We start from the raw sequence: 16,299 nt of genomic DNA, 5'->3' as shown, positions 1-16,299 counted from the left end.
GAGATATTTCACATTTTCTTTTTTTCTATACTTTTTTTTTTTACAGGGCAATGGGGTTAAGTGACTTGCTCAGGGTCACAAAGCTAGGTAATTATTAAGTGTCTGAGGCCAGATTTGAATTCAGGTCCTCCTGACTCCAGGGCTGGTGCTCTATCCATTGCACTACCTGGTTTCCTAGTAGACCTTTCTTCAAAAGAGATCAGGTTCACCCAAGACTGAAACCAGTCCATGGGAGATTTAAGTTGGGTTCCCTCAATGGAAGAGTATCCCTTTAGCCTCTTAGGTTTGGGTACTAATTATCAGAATACAAATAATAATCTGCCTTAATCATCAATCATTTCCTTTTATTTTCAATAGTATGTGAATTATTCAATTCCAGACACTTTTTAAAGAAAACTATCCTTAAGTGTGTTCCCTGGCTGCATGTGTTTTCTGACTTTGTACTTCACATGTGTAACTTTTTTTTCTTCAAACTAATAAATTTTTAATGATGTCTTCATTTTTTACATCATCATTATTACAGTTGTCTCTTCCTTACCTGTCCCTGAGAGCCATTCCAAATAACAAATCATTTTTTTAGAAAAGAAAAAAGTAATTAATTTCAATACATTGAAAAAGTCTGAAAATATGCAATATGTAACACAAAGGGGTGGGTGGGTTGAGAGTTTTCATATCTCTTCAATTGAGTTCTGCTTAATCTTTATAATTTTGTTATATTTGCTTTACATTTTTATAGTTATTATGTATACTGTCTTTTTGTTTCTGATTATTTCATTCTCTGTTCATATAATTCTAAGCTCTGAATTTATCACATCCATTTCTTGCAGTACATATAACACAATTTATTAAATGGACATCTCTTTGTTTCCATTTCTTAGCTATCACAAAAAGTACTGATACAAATAGTTTTGTGTATATGGGGACTTTTTTTCTTATCGGTGACTTCCTTGGGGTAAAAGTCCACTAATGGATTTTCTGATTCAGTTCAGATCTGATTATCTCTTTCCATTTATCAAATTTTATCAAATTTATAAAAAATCAATGGCTTTCTTTACCACTAACCATAAAACAGGAGCTCCTGAGATTAGATTTCTATTGTATTTGTTAGTCAGCTAACTAGCTTGTATTAAGCACAGATTATGCTACTGTGCTAAATACTGAGAATACAAAGAAAGGTTAATTATGATTGCTCACTGATTGATTCCAGTTTAAGGAATCTCTCACTTTGACTCTTCTGCTTCCTGTACTCTTTACATACTTTCCCTAATCTCATCCATGGTCATACACAACACAGTGATTTCATATTTATCAACTTTTAAAATGAGAAGAGACACATAAAATATTGAAAGAGGCTTACATTTAGGTGGTCTGAAGTCTTTTGAATAATGTTTTTCCTACCAGGGATAACTTTTTTGTACACAGTGTAGTGTGTCTCCAGATAGTATATTTTATACTGTGTATGATTAACTTTCCTTGATGTTCTCCAATTAGCCACTTTAATTTTGAACCAAATCTTTGAAATATTTTATCTTAGTGGTCAACATTAAGGAAATCAGTGTTTTTGTTTTGTTCTTTAAAGAAGAATGATTTCAGATGTATAACCATTTAATATTTTCAAAATTTAAAATAATTCTTCATATAAAAACCCAAGTAATTAGGTAGCATTTTTTTTTCATTTTATTTGTGAGGTAGTTGAGGCACAGGTTTTTGATTTGTCAAGTTCACACAGTGAGTCAGTAATAGAATTCATATTAAATGCCACCTCCTGGGGCAGCTAGGTGGCACAGTGGATAGAGCACCTGCCCTGGAGTCAGGAGGACCTGACTTCATAATTATCTGTGTGACCTTGGCAAGTCACTTAACCCCATTGCCTTAAATAATAAAAAATAAAAATAAATCATCTGCTGTAGTTGATTAAGTGTAGTTGAGAAATATTTTAACAGAATTCCAACTATAGGAAATTTCTCCCCTGGCTCCTACATAATATATATTTTTTCCTTTTCCAGAAAAATTCAGCAGTCCCGTGATGGGTAAAAATCAAGATAGATGCTCCATTTTTTACTGGGAGTGGCAGTACATTCAAGAGATAGCTGAAGGTTCTAGGATCAGACATATAAATAAGAAAAACAAAATCCCTGTAACAGACAAGGACTAAACACATCATCAGAACTTCTGCCTTAGTGAAAAGAGTCACTAATAACCATGTTCTTGGTTTTGGGATGTGTGTGTGTGTGTGTGTGTGTGTGTGTGTGTGTGTGTGTGTGTGTATGAGACCATTGGGTTCTGGAGTGTGTGTGTATGTGTATGAAACTGTTGGGTTCTGGGGTATATGTGTGATACTGTGTGACCATTAAGTTTTGATGAGATTGTGTGTGTGTAACTGAGTTCTGGGATATGTGTTTATGAGACTGTTGAGGTCTAATGTGTGTGTACATGTATTTGTGAGACCATTGAGTTCTGAGATGTGTGTGTGTGTGTGTGTGACACTATTGGGTTCTGGGATGTTTGTGTGTTTGTGAAACTGTTAAGTTGTGTGTGTGTGTGTGTGTGTGGTGTGTGTGTGGTGTGTGTGCGTGCCTGTTGGTGTGTGTGTCTGTGTTTGTATGTGTGGTGTGTGTGCGTGTCTGTTGGTGTGTGTGTCTGTGTGTGCGCACGCGCGTGCCACCTGCGTTCCGGGAGGGATGGCTGTGAGACCACTTAGTGGGGCGCACGTGGGGGCGGAGGCGCCTGCCCCTTGGCGCCTGCGCAGACAGCGGAGCCCTCAGCAAGGGCCTGCGGTGGGTGGGGGAGGGGAACAAGGAAGAGGGCGCAGCCCCGGTCCAGCCCGTTGCGTGTGACGTCAGCACTGAGCGACACCCCTCCTCCACCCTCCCCGCCTTTTTATTCTCCCCCTCCCAAGATGGAGCCTTGGCTGGTGGGCGCCGTCTTGTGGTTCTTCTGGGGCGGCTTCGCCCTTGCCACTAACCAGCCGTGGTTCTCCTTGAAGAAGAGTAAGCACCTCCGCCTGCACGTGGAGCTGTCTCCGGGAGGCTGGGCCTGGCCTGAGGCGGCCCAGATCCTGCGGTCGTTAGTCTGCCCGGAAGGGAGAGACCCACCAAGGGGCGGAGCTGGGCGGCCACGCCCCCATGGAGGGGGCGGGAACAGTTTAGAACCACCTATTGGTTCCTCCCCTGTAGATGGAGCTCATCTACGCATGCCCCCAGGATGAGGCGCCATTGGCCAGCCCCTTAGCAAATCCCGTAGTGCTACACTATTATTGGCTGCCTTTAAAATTAAGATTAGTTAACAATGGTATTTCAAAACATAAGCAAAGGAATAGTAGCTTCAGCTTGTCTTTTTAATTTAAAAAAGTAATTGCATCAATGTAATTGGAGGGAATCGTTTAAAAATGGAAGATGGCTAAGATGATACTGATGCATCATGTCTCCAATTAAAATAATATATCATTTCTGTTTGCATAGATTGTGGGACAGTACCACTGGTGGATGTGATTTCAGGGTCTCGAATTATAGGCGGTCATGATGCTGCTATTGGAGCATGGCCATGGATAGTTAGCCTGCAATTTATAAAAGTTCTCAACAAGTCCATTCATTTATGCGGTGGATCCATAATTAAAGAAATGTGGATCCTTACAGCAGCCCACTGCTTTAAAGTGTCTAGGTATGTATTAAACATTATTACCTATATTGCCGTCACAAGTCGAGAGTTTTGAAATAATAACTTTCCTCCTTTGTGTGGAGTTGGTTAATTTTTTGAAATATCCTATAAGAGAAAAGACATAATATTGCGTTCATACTGAGCAACCAACAACCATAGAAGTCTGCCATAAAAGAATAGTAAGATCAGGGAAAGTATTAAACATATTTTGTTTCCAGTTCCAGAGCAGGTAGATGAATTGTATCAGTTTAGCTGATTCTTGGTCTCTCAGCTTTTCCCATGAGAACCCCACTTGCAGTCTATCCATGTAAAGGCTGTTAGGGTTTTTGATATCATGGATCATTGATTCAATAGCATTCTTTCATGAACATAACCTGGAGTCAGACTCAGAATACTATCAGTTAAGTATCCCACAAAGTATCAAGTTCCAATAACCAGAGCTTCAGGTGAGTTCAAGTCTCAAGGATCAAATATCGTACATAAAAGTATTAATTATTATATCACATTAGTAGCAGAGATTCATGGCAGAAAAACCACAACTTATATCAATGTTACACAAGTGATTTTGCTTTAAGATGCTCAATAATAGGGCAGCTAGGTGGCACAGTGAATAGAGCAAAGGCCCTCGAATCAGGGACCTGAGTTCAAATGTGATCTCAGACACTTAATAATTACCTAACTGTGTGACCTTGGGCAAGTCACTTAACCCCATTGCCTTGCAAAGACCTCAAAAACAAAACAAAAAGAGAAAAATATGCTTAATAATAAACAATAGACAAAATTGGTCCCAGAATCCTTTTAAGTAATGTGAACATCTCAAGGTTTTACTGCTCTTTGGGCATAGTTCCATATTGCTCTCCAGAAAGGTTGGATCTGTTCAACAACTCCACTATCAATGTCCCAATCCTCCCACAAACTCTCCAACATTGATCATCTTCCCTTTTTTCTCATCTTGGCTAATCTAATGGGTGTGAGATGATATAATTTGCATTTCTTTAATCAATAGTGATTTGGAGCATTTTTTCATATGATTATATATAGCTTTAATTTCTTCATTTGAAAACTGTTCATATCCTTTGACTATATATCAATTGGGGAATGACTTGTGATTTTATAAATTTGATGCAGTTCTCTATATATTTTAGAAATGGGATCTTTATCAGAACTCTTTGTTGTGAAGACTGTTTTCCAGCTTTCTGCTTTCCTTCTAATTTTGGCAGCATTGATTTTATTAGTGCAAAAACTTTTTAATTAAACATAATAAAAATCATTCATTTTTCATTTTATAATATGCTCTAATTCTTGTTTGTTCAAAAATTTGTCCCTTTTCCATAGATCAGATAGACAGAATATTTTTTGGTCTATTAATTTATCTATGGTAGTGCTCTTTATGTTTAAATCCTGTACCCATTTTGGCCTTACTTTGGTATAGGGTGTGAGATGTGGATCTATGCTTAGTTCTTGCCATACTATTTTCCAGTTTTCCCAATGATTTTTGTCATATAGTGAGTTTTTTCCCAGAGGCTGATGTCTTTGGGTTTGTCAAATAGTAGATTGCTGTAGTCATTTACTGTAGTTTCCTTTGAATTTATCTTAATCCACTGATGCATTACTCTATTTCTTAACCAGTACCAGGCAGTTTTGATGACTGCTGCTTTATAGTAAAGTTTTAGATCAAATAGAGCTAGGCCACCTTCCTTTACATTTCATGTCATCGGTCCCCTTGCTATTCTTGCCCTTTTGTTGTTCTAGATGAATTTGTTAGTATTTTTTCTAGCTCGATAAAGAAGTTATTTGGTAATTTGATTGGTATGGCACTGAATAAGTAATTTGATTTGGGTAGAATTGTCATTTTTATTATATTAACTCAACCTAACCATGAACATTTGACCAATTATTTAGATCTGATTTTATTTGGTTAAGGAGTGCTTTATAATTGTGTTCATACAGTTTCTGGGCTTTTAAATGGAATTTCTCTTTCTCTCTCTTGCTCTTGGACTTTGTTGTTCATATATAGAAATGCTGATGATTTATGGGTTTATTTTATATCCTGCTACTTTGCTGAATTTGTTTATTGTTTCAAGGAGTTTTTTTAGATGAATTTCTCTGGTTCTCTAGGTATACCATCATATCATCTGTAAAGAGTGAAAGTTTTGCTTCCTCCTTGTCAATTATGATCCCTTCAATTGTTTTTTCTTTTCTTATTGCTACAGCTAGCATTTCTAACTATATTGAATAGTAATGGTGATAAAGGGCATCCTTGTTTCACCCCTGATTTTATTGGAAATGCTCTGGGTTTATTCCCATTAAATATAATATTTGTTGTTGGTTTTAGATAGCTATTAGTTATTATTTTAAAGAAAACTCCATTTATTTCTAAACTTTCTAGTGTTTTTAATAGGAATAGATGTTATATTTTCTCAAAGACTTTCAGAATCTATTGAGATAATCACATAATTTCTGTTGATTGCTATTGATGTTTAATTATGTTGAGTGTTTTCCTAATCTTGAACAATCCCTGACTGCCTGGTATAAATCCAACCTGATCATGGTGTATGATCCTGGTAATAACTTGCTGTAAAAATTTTATTTAAGATTTTTGCATTAATATTCTATGATTTTCTTTGTTTTGGTTCTTCCTGGTTTAGGTATCAGCACCATGTTGGTGTCATAAAAGGAGTTTGGCAGAACTCCTTCCTCTCCCATTTTTAAAAATAGTTTATGTAGAATAGGAATTAATTGTTTCTTAAATGTTTGGTAGAAGAAAGCATGTATTTAAGGACGGCCCAAGGACATAGCAAACCCAAGAATGAAACTCCAAAAAGAATATTCAGGGTTCTAAAGTCTCATCAATCACAGTTGGTTGGACATAATTGTTATCAACATCAAATTATATTGTAATAAATTAACTTACAGATTTAGTAGACCATCCACAAATCACACAAAACTTTTTACAAAAGTTTCTGTTGGACTTAAAACATTTCTTTCTAAAAGTGTTTCCTTTTATTAAAAACCACTTAAAATTTATCCTGATGATAGAAGAATAATTACTAAACTTTTATGAAGCGAATTAGTTGGGAACTTCTAAAATGACTGATACCTCTCTCTTATTTAATCCTAAAGAAAAAATAAAGCTTTAAAATTGGAATTTATTAAACTTAAGTTGGTGTAAAATATCTTTAAGCAACAAAAATAAATCCCCAAAGTCTTAAAGACAAAAATAACTTCCTAATATCTAAGAAGTACCATCTTCTTCTAGTCAAAAGGTGTTTGTTTACAATAGAGAGGAGATTCAGTGTTTCCAGGTCAAAAAGAACATAACTAATTAAATTAACCTTATCACAATAACAAAGTTTGTTAGACCTTTAAATTTTCTCAATATCTTTTTCTTCCCTTTGCTTTTAAATATATCATGAGAAATCAAGAAAAATAATTACATTCTGAAGTGAATTAAATCCCTAGATAAACCTCTAAATTAATTTATATATAAATATATCCTTAGATGAAGCAGGCTTGAAAATTACCCTCCCCATTTTGTGCAAGAGAAATTCCCCTATGCTCAGTAGGTATTCTACAACACAGAAGACTCTTAAACAGTATTGATAAGAATTAATGACTATGGGACAGCTAGGTAGCGCAGTGGATAGAGCACCGGCCCTGGAGTCAGGAGTACCTGAGTTCAAATCTGGCCTCAGTCACTTAATAATTACCTAGCTGTGTGACCTTGGGCAAGTCACTTAACCCCATTGCCTTGCAAAAACCTAAAAAAAAAGAATTAATGACTAGATGATTCCAATAATCCTTATAAGTTTACAAATGAGCTTTTCTTTGTACAATCACAGATCTTTCCCTTTTAAAATACTTCAGTAGATACTTGATTAAAACAATAACTCTAAGTAACTTAATAAACAATCTCATAATTTTCATGGATGATACCAAAATAATTTTAGATGAATTTCCTTTTAATATAGACAAAACTTGGAAGTTTATAATTTCTTTTTTTTTTAAATAAACGTTTCATTTATTAGTCTTTTTTTAAGTTTTTTTTTTTTTTTGCAAGGCATATGGGGTTAAGTGGCTTGCCCAAGGCCACACAGCTAGTCACTTATTAAGTGACAGAGATCAGATTTGAACTCAGGTACTCCTGACTCCAGGGCCGGTGCTCTATCCACTGCGCCACCTAGCTGCCCTCATTAGAATATTATACACAGGGTCAGCAGGAATGATCTACCTCATACCCTTTCATTATTTTGTTTTCAACAGTACAGAAATTTCCTGTTCTAGCAACATAGCTGATACAATTGTTTATCAAGTTTCACAACATAGGAAAATTTAGCAGCATAACATATATATAAACAATATAATGTATTTAAAACTTGAAACAAACTCATTGCCAAACAGGTGACTTTAATTTAATTGAATACACTTTCAGATTACATTGTACAGAAGATCATTCATCTCATCAACATTGGTATTGTGTACTGATCATATCTAAAACCCATGTAAAGTTTTCAACTATGGAGAAATTACATCTAATTAGAGATAATAAAAACAGTTAACATTTATATGGCATTTTTCCGGTGCCAAGTATTCTATAGTCATGTGATTCTTACACCATCCCTGAGAGGTGGGCTTCCATATTATCCCCTTACAAAACAGTAAACTATTTCTTAATGCCAAATAACAGGTAACATGTGGTGCCATTTTTATGGCTTAAATCAGACCAAATCCAGATTTATAATGAATATTAACACTTTAATTTCTACTATTTTCTCTTTTTTTTCCTTTTAAAGACAAATGATGACAGTTTCTAGCTCTGAATAACCTTTTCTTCTACTTCCTCATAGAGCTAGGATCCCTTACCTCTACCCTTAAGATTTATTAGATTAAAGAGCTGTCTTAAGGATTCCACTCTCCATTCCCAAATCCCAGGAATTTTAAGCTGCAAATACTAGAAAATACATAGAAAGTTTTATAAACAGCTTGAAATTACCTCTGTTATCATCAGGTTAGCTTAAAATGTGCTGGACTAAAATTTTCCAAGTTTCTAAGATATACTGCTGCTTTTGGGCCCAGGCAAAGATATCTAGGAAATTTGGTGTAATACTGGCAGAGCATGCCCAAGAACAGGCTGAGATACTAAAAAAGTTGAATTTAAATGATAAATAATTGAACAGTATTAGGGGAAAAATTTTATATAATAATTAAAGAACTTCCTACAGGAAGGATTGGGTGAATCTTGAGGATTGGGTGAATAAGATTAACCAAATGATCTAACCTTACTCCTAGACTAAAGTTGATTGCAGACTGATTTCTAAGAATCTTTCCTTTTTCAATTTGTAATTTTTACTGAAGTCAAGTCTTTGTACTTCTATTTAAGCATGGGACTAGAACCTGAAATTCTAAAATACTTACACCCTTGTTGAATTGCTACTCTGCTAACTGGCTTTTATTTATACTTCAGTCTTTTAATAATGAAATCCATAAACTTAAAAGAAGAATTCACATTTTAAACAAAAATTTTACTTCGAATGAGATCAGGATAAACTTAATTCTCCCTATATTTATTTTCCAAATGTTATCATATAGAACCTCAGTTTATAATTTCAATTATTTAGTATTTATGTTTTGCACAAGGGTTATTTATTCCAAACATTATTCTTATTCTTATTCATTATTTCCAGCTAATCGACTACCACAGATATATATAGTATATAGTATATATAGTATATACAGTATATAGCAAGAGGCACTTGAAACACATGGTGTTCTTCATTCTGATTCACCTTAACCATCTCTAACTTGGTCTACTGACTTTCAAATCATCATCATCTTGGTAAAATCAATGTCTTACTATCCTAGCAGATTTTCAGCATTAGTTTGCATTTCACAAAATTTTATTCCCAAACCCTGGTAACAGATATTACAAAAAGGTTTGGCTGCCTACTTAGCACAACTTTTCAAATTAAAAAATCATACTTATCCTCTTTTCAGTTTCTTCAATGCAGGCTTCAGTGCAGGGGTATGGTCCATGAGCAGAGTGGAATTACCCTTGTCAAGCCTGGGGGGGGGGGTATGGTGTTGGGGGAGCTGAGAGGAGTGGGGCTGGGTGCCAGGTGACTTTGTGAGTTTAAGGGAAGTTCTGCCCTGTACTCTGCCTCTCTGCTTCTTCCATCCTGCAAAGCAGCGATGTCAATGTTCTCACCCCAATCTGGACATGTTAGGTTTGAGTTCATTTTAAGATAAACCAATTTAAACCAGTCTAAACAGCGGGGGGGGGGGGGGGCAGCAAAATTTAGGGATCCTTTTTAGTTAACTGACTGACCCTTGTCCAAAACTTCAGAGAAGACCATTTGCAGCAGCAGGGTCTTCACCTGAGAGCAAGCTTAGAGACGGTGCAGACTCCTGAGGCTTAGAGCTTCTCCCTCAGGGTGTAAATTCAGGTAAATAGAACCTGGGGCAAGGCAGGTCACAGAATGCCAGGGGAAGGATCTCATCCCAGTCGCCACAATAGCTGTCAGCCCCAAGAGGTTGGTCTCAAGAAAGACAATCAGAATTAGGCTGGCATGCATGCTTTATTTCTCTTAAGATTATAGTCAAGAATGCATGGGAACCAGTTAGAAACCTAACTCACTCATGGGTGGGATAGACAAAGACCCCGGTGGGATCCAGGTAGGGCTGGACATTGTTGGAGTCCAGCCTCACATTGCCCTAAAGCTGTGTCGGACATTTTAGTATCTGTCATAGGTCCATTAGGGATATACCCCTTGACCCAGGTTGTCTGCTTTATATTGCGGTTCCATTAGGGGAAGAGGAGTGCCCCCCAATTCAGGATCTCTGTCTTTTATCAGTTATAAAGCTTGACAGTCTCTTTTTCCCCCTCCCCTGACCAGGCTGTCTGTACCAGCTTGTGATGACTGGCATAACAGGACATCCAGAGAGAAGGTCTATTTACTTTTAGAGAATGATTGATAATACAAAAAATAAAACTTGTAAGATTGCAAAGGTAATAAATTAGAGTGAAATACAATTATCAAAATACACATTAAAAAAGTTCAGACTACAGGTGAAGAACTCTTGCTCTTGACACTGAGAAAAATAAAAAATTTATATAAAAGTTCTCTATGCCCCAGAAAACACTAAATTACATGTACAATATTATACCATCATCATAATAAAGTACTATCTTGGATAATAATAAAGTAGAAGGTCTTGAAGGTCTTAAAGTAGACTTTACAGGAAGAATAAGACTTGAACTGAGGGAGAGAAAAAGGAAGGAAAACATTTCAAAAGTTTTTTAAGGGCAGGGTCCATGTCATCTCTATACCTATCAGTTTTATGTAGATTTTCATTCTCATAGTCTTCTCCTTTTTACTCATAAAACCACTATCCATTTTCTTAGATCTGGAGTATTGTATCAGCCTCCTAATTGTATTTCTCATTTCCATTCTTATCACACTTTCAATCCATCTACCACACAGCTGGCTAAATAGTATTCCTAAAGTATGAGTCTGTCTATGCCAACCCTTCCTTAATAATAGTGGCGTACCCATTACTGGGCATTTAAAGTCTTTTGAAGGGGGTGGCTAGGTGGTGCAGTGGATAAAGCACAGGCCCTGGAGTCAGGAGTACCTGGGTTCAAATCCGGTCTCAGACACTTAATAATTACCTAGCTGTGTGGCCTTAGGCAAGCCACTTAACCCCATTTGCCTTGTAAAAACCTAAAAAAATAAAGTCTTTTGAAGTCTTTAGCCTATCTATACCTATGCCACACTGTTGCCTTTAAGAACTCTACACTAGAGACCAAATGCCTTATTGTGATACATCCTGAACTTAACATTCCATCTCTTACTTTCATGACTTTGCACAGACTGCTCCTTTCCCTGAAATAATTAAAGGAAATAACTTTATTATATTATCATGACCTCAGAACAAACAAACAAACAAATAAAAGCAACAAGCCCAAGGACTGAGTTTTAGTTTAGGGGAAATTTAAGTTCAGGAGAACTCTGTAGGGGGTGACCTGGGAAGGGACTTCCCTCTCCTCAGTTATCTATAATTTTCAACAGTAGGAGTGAGAGAGACAGAGACAGAGAGAGAGAGAGGGAGAGAAACAGACACACACACACACACACACACACACACACACACACACACACACACACACACACACACACACACACGTACAGATCTAGTCCAACAATTTGAGAGTTAGTTTGAGAAACTCAAATGTTGAGGGAGCAGAGAGACAAGCTCCAGAGAAACACAGATGTGGAATTGTAAGAGAGGAAACAGCTTCTGCTTGGCAGCAGAGAAGACCACCTGCTATGGAAAAGAGTAGACCCTGGGAAACCCCAAGAATGCTATACCCAAGCAGAATTGCCACAAGGACTCTTGGAAGAGAGAAAGACTTCCAGAGCCTTCACTAAAGTTGTGTATTGCCTTCTTCCTACCAAGTCCTGTTAAATGAATTTATTAGAAGGTATGTCCCTGGTTTAAGGGGAGAGAATGTTTTAGAGCTACTATTCTTTTTTTTTTTTAACTTTGCTATGTGCTTTTTCCTAAGAGTAATTTGTGTCCACTATCTGATCTTGAAGGGGAATCACCCTGGTGGGGCCTCATGAGCTACAGGTTTTTACTCCTACCCAAGATAACAGCTGCCTTCTGAGGACCCAAGTCAGGAGTGTTAAGTGTAATTTGGTGAAGTAGCCCAGAGAGGGTGTTACAGAGACAATAAAAAATAACATAAGAAACATGGATATTTATTTATAAAAGCCTTTTAAGTTTCTATATAACAAAAATAATCATACTTAAATTGATCCAGTGATGTAGATTGCTGCCAACTTGTTCTTGCCTATCTATTGTGACTTTCATTTACGTTCTATAAATTCACTAAATGTTGAAGGAATCCCTCACTTTGTTTCTGAAATGGCAAGGGTACCCATGGAGAATTCTGTCTATCTGCCTGTCATTCTTCACCTTTACCATATACTATTCTCTCTCCCCATCAAACATTTCTTCAATAACATCTTTTAATCCGGTTCTTTTAAGTTCTTCATTGTTTTTAATTACAGCCTCTGCATCCCTTTTGTAAGTCCTTCCTTTGCATTCGGTGTGATACTTAGTTTTAATTTGGAAACTGTTATATTCTGTGTCTTATTTCTATATAATAATACTGGTGGAATGCTAGTATTTAGAAAGATGGATCATTGTTTTCATGGGAAGCTTGGAGTCATTATCCTGCTTTCCTCTTCCTGTTTCACTGTGTACCCAGTTCATTGTCCTTCTGTAATGTTGATCCTAGTTGTATGTACAGATGGACAAGCTCTATAAACTTTTCATCCAATGCATAATCAGGGCAATAAATAGTTTTCATCTACTTGGTCTTGTGTCTGGCTGGGCAGTCCAAACTCTTTTGAATGGTTATGGCTGCCTTCCAGGATACTCTTCACTGTTCTGGAACTTGATACAACTAGCACAATGTCATCTGCAAAAAGGGACATTTGGAGAATCTTGCCATCCACAGGCAGACTCAACTTTTGGTGAGCATCCATCTCCCTATTTTATGTCTTATCTGATGCTTGTGTCTCATCAGATGCTGGATTATATCTTGTAAGGAATCTTGAATGATTTTGATATATGGATTAGCTTTATAGAAAAAGAACCTTTAGGGGGCAGCTAGGTGGCACAGTGGAGAGAGCACTGGCACTGGAGTCAGGAGGACTTCAGTTCAAATAACCTTATACACTTAATAATTACCTAGCTGTGTGGTCTTGGGCAAGCCACTTAACACCATTTGCCTTGCAAAAACCTTTAAAAAAAGTGTATTTATTACTTTATCATTTCAAAAGTTTTCCTAATTAAAAAATCATAGTACAATGAAATCTTACATCCTCTACATCTTTTAAGTCAATAGTGAAATAGTGTTGACTATTCCTTATGAAAACTTGCTTGTTCTAGTCTAATACTCTTATTGAAGATACTCTTAGTTTGTATTTAGTTGTATTGCATAAAATTTTTGTATAGGTAGATAGGTATCCAAGAATAAACATGTAGGGTAGTAGTTTTTTTTATTTTCTCAGTTATCTTTTTGTTTTTAAAAAAGACTTGAATTTACTTCTTCTATTCTTTTGATGCCTTTCCCACCTTTAGATAACTCATATATCAATTTCTTAATGCTTTCATAATTACCTCTTATTACATGCATCTCCTCTATATATACTTGATTTCATCAAGTTCTTCCTCCCATATTTATTTTCTTTTATTCCATTTCTTCTTCTTCTATAGGAGGACTATAATGTAGTGGTTCCAATGTCCTTGATGAAAACAGATTGTTATAGTAGTACTCTTTATGCATCTTTGTCATTTTTCTTTTATTTGTTGTCATCCTTCCATTTTTTTATCCTTAAATAATCTTGATAGGGTTTTACTTAGGTCATTTGCCAAGTTTTTAAAAAAATTACTTCATATTATCTACTACTTTTTTTTTGCTTTCTCAGATGATAATGTTCATGATTGTCTATCATCTTTCTTCGTAAGATGTTATAAATTAGAACATGAATATGTTCTAAATTAATATTGACTTTCAAAATCATTCTATGCTTGTCAAGTCATTCAATATCAACTGTTAAACTTGCATATAAAATTATAACTGATATTTTTTAAAAACATAGAATTTTAATTTTGGGTTATTTTAATTTAATTTTATTTTCTGCTCCAAATTCTTTCCCTTCTGCCTCCCCTCCTTTCCCCCATTAAGAAAGCAAGAAAAACATGTCCCATTGCAAAAATAGTCAGGAAAAATAAATCCTGACATTAGCCATATCCAGAAAACAAACACACACCTTAATTGTACTCTGAATCCATCATTTTTCTATCTAGAGAGAGGTAGTTTGTTTCATCATAATACTCTGGGATTATAGTTGGCCAGAATTCCTAAGTTTTTCAAAGATGTTTGTTTTTAAAATATTGTTGGCATTGTAGAAATTGTTTTCTTCACTCTGCTCACTTTATTTTGCATCAGTTCATACAAGTCTTCACAGGTTTCTCTGAAACCACCTTCTTTGTCATTTTTTAAAACACAGTAGTATTTTATTACATTCATAATACCATAAGTTGTTCCCCAGTTGATGGGCACCCCTCAATTTTCAATACGGTGTATATTGTGTATTCTTTCAAAAGATATATGAAGTTGCATAGTTATAAATCACTTTCTAGAATGTATGAACCAGTTTGTAGCCCCACTAATAGTGCATTATTGTATTTGTTTTCCTATAGCCTCTCCAGTCTTTTTCATCAACTTTGCCATTCTGATGGGTGTGAGGTATAAGGTATTCTTTAACCATTGATATGACCATTTGATAGCTAGATTTCTTTTAAAAACTGCCTATTTGGGGCGGCTAGGTGGTGTAGGGGATAAAGCACCGGCCCTGGAGTCAGGAGTACCTGAGTTCAAATCCGGGCTCAGACACTTAATACTTACCTAGCTGTGTGGGCTTGGGCAAGCCACTTAACCCCATTTGCCTTGCAAAAAAAAAAAAACACAACAAAAAACTGCCTATTCATATCATAGACCATTTGTCTATTGGGTAAATAGCTGTTATTCTTCTAGAATTTGCATTATATATCGCTTAGAAATGGGAACTTTATTAAAGAAATATGTTGCAAAGACATTTTCCCAGTTCTCTGATTTTTTTCTAATTGTAGCTGCATTGTGTTCAGCTTTAGTTTGTGTAAAAACTTAAAATTTTATCATCCTTTATATTCACTTTATCTTTCTGATGTAATCAAAAGAGTCTATTTTATCTCCTACTAACCTTTCTATCACTTATTTGGTCATAAACTCTTCTCCTATACATAGACCTGACAGGTATTAACTTCCATGATCCTCCAATTTGTTTATATCATCCACTGTGTCTAAAAATCAGGGCAGCTAGGCAGATGGTGCTGGGCTTAAAGTCAGGAAGAATCATCTTCTTGAGTTTAAATCCAGCCCCAGACACTTAAGCGGTGGAATCCTGGACAAGTCACTTATCCCTGTTTGCCTCAGTTTCCTCGTCTATAAAATGATCTAGAGAAGGAAATGGCAAACCATTCCAGAATCTTTACCTAGAAAACTCCTAAGGGAGTCACATAGAGTCACAACTGAAATGAATGAACAACCACAACATGTCTAAATAGACCATTGGTCTATACCTAGTTTCTGTTTTCCCATTTTCTGAATAGTTTTTGACAAACATTGAGATCTTGCTTCCCAAGCTGGAATCTTTGGGTTAATCAAACACTAGATTATTGTGTTCATTTGCTTCTGTATATTGTGTACTTAATTCCTCTGATCACCTATCCACTTCTTATTGTTGTTCAGTCATTCCAAAAGGCCTTTATTATGACTTTTATTGCATTATGGTCTGTAAAAATTTTTTGCTGCTACTGCTTTTCTAAATTTTCTTGCAAAACACTTTTACCTTAATATGGCCACTTTTTTGTGAAGGTATGGATATAATACTTTTTATTCTCATTAAATAATTTCTAGAGGTCTATCATATGTAATTTCTTAAAAATTATATTTAGTTCCTCATTTTCTTTATTGCTTATTTTTTTGTTAGATGACTTTGTGTCCAAAAGAGGTAAATTAAAATTCCA

The 16,299-nt window shown here is 35.8% G+C and overlaps 1 protein-coding gene across 1 annotated transcript in view; it reads left to right on the top strand.

The window, feature by feature from the left end:
- The first annotated feature begins 2,810 nt into the window (after positions 1-2,810).
- Positions 2,811-16,299, top strand: part of LOC141514816 (transmembrane protease serine 12-like) — a 29,812-nt gene continuing 16,323 nt past the window's right edge. Inside the window, exons 1-2 of the mRNA XM_074225925.1 lie at positions 2,811-2,990; positions 3,462-3,660. Coding sequence (XP_074082026.1) covers positions 2,900-2,990; positions 3,462-3,660 — 290 coding nt within the window. The 5' untranslated portion in view covers positions 2,811-2,899. The remainder of the gene's footprint in view (positions 2,991-3,461; positions 3,661-16,299) is intronic.

The sequence above is a fragment of the Macrotis lagotis genome, chromosome 2 (assembly GCF_037893015.1).
Source record: "Macrotis lagotis isolate mMagLag1 chromosome 2, bilby.v1.9.chrom.fasta, whole genome shotgun sequence".
Lineage (NCBI taxonomy): Eukaryota > Metazoa > Chordata > Mammalia > Peramelemorphia > Peramelidae > Macrotis > Macrotis lagotis.
Note: the sequence above shows the minus strand (reverse complement) of the source record. Positions and strands in the feature narration are given on the sequence as shown.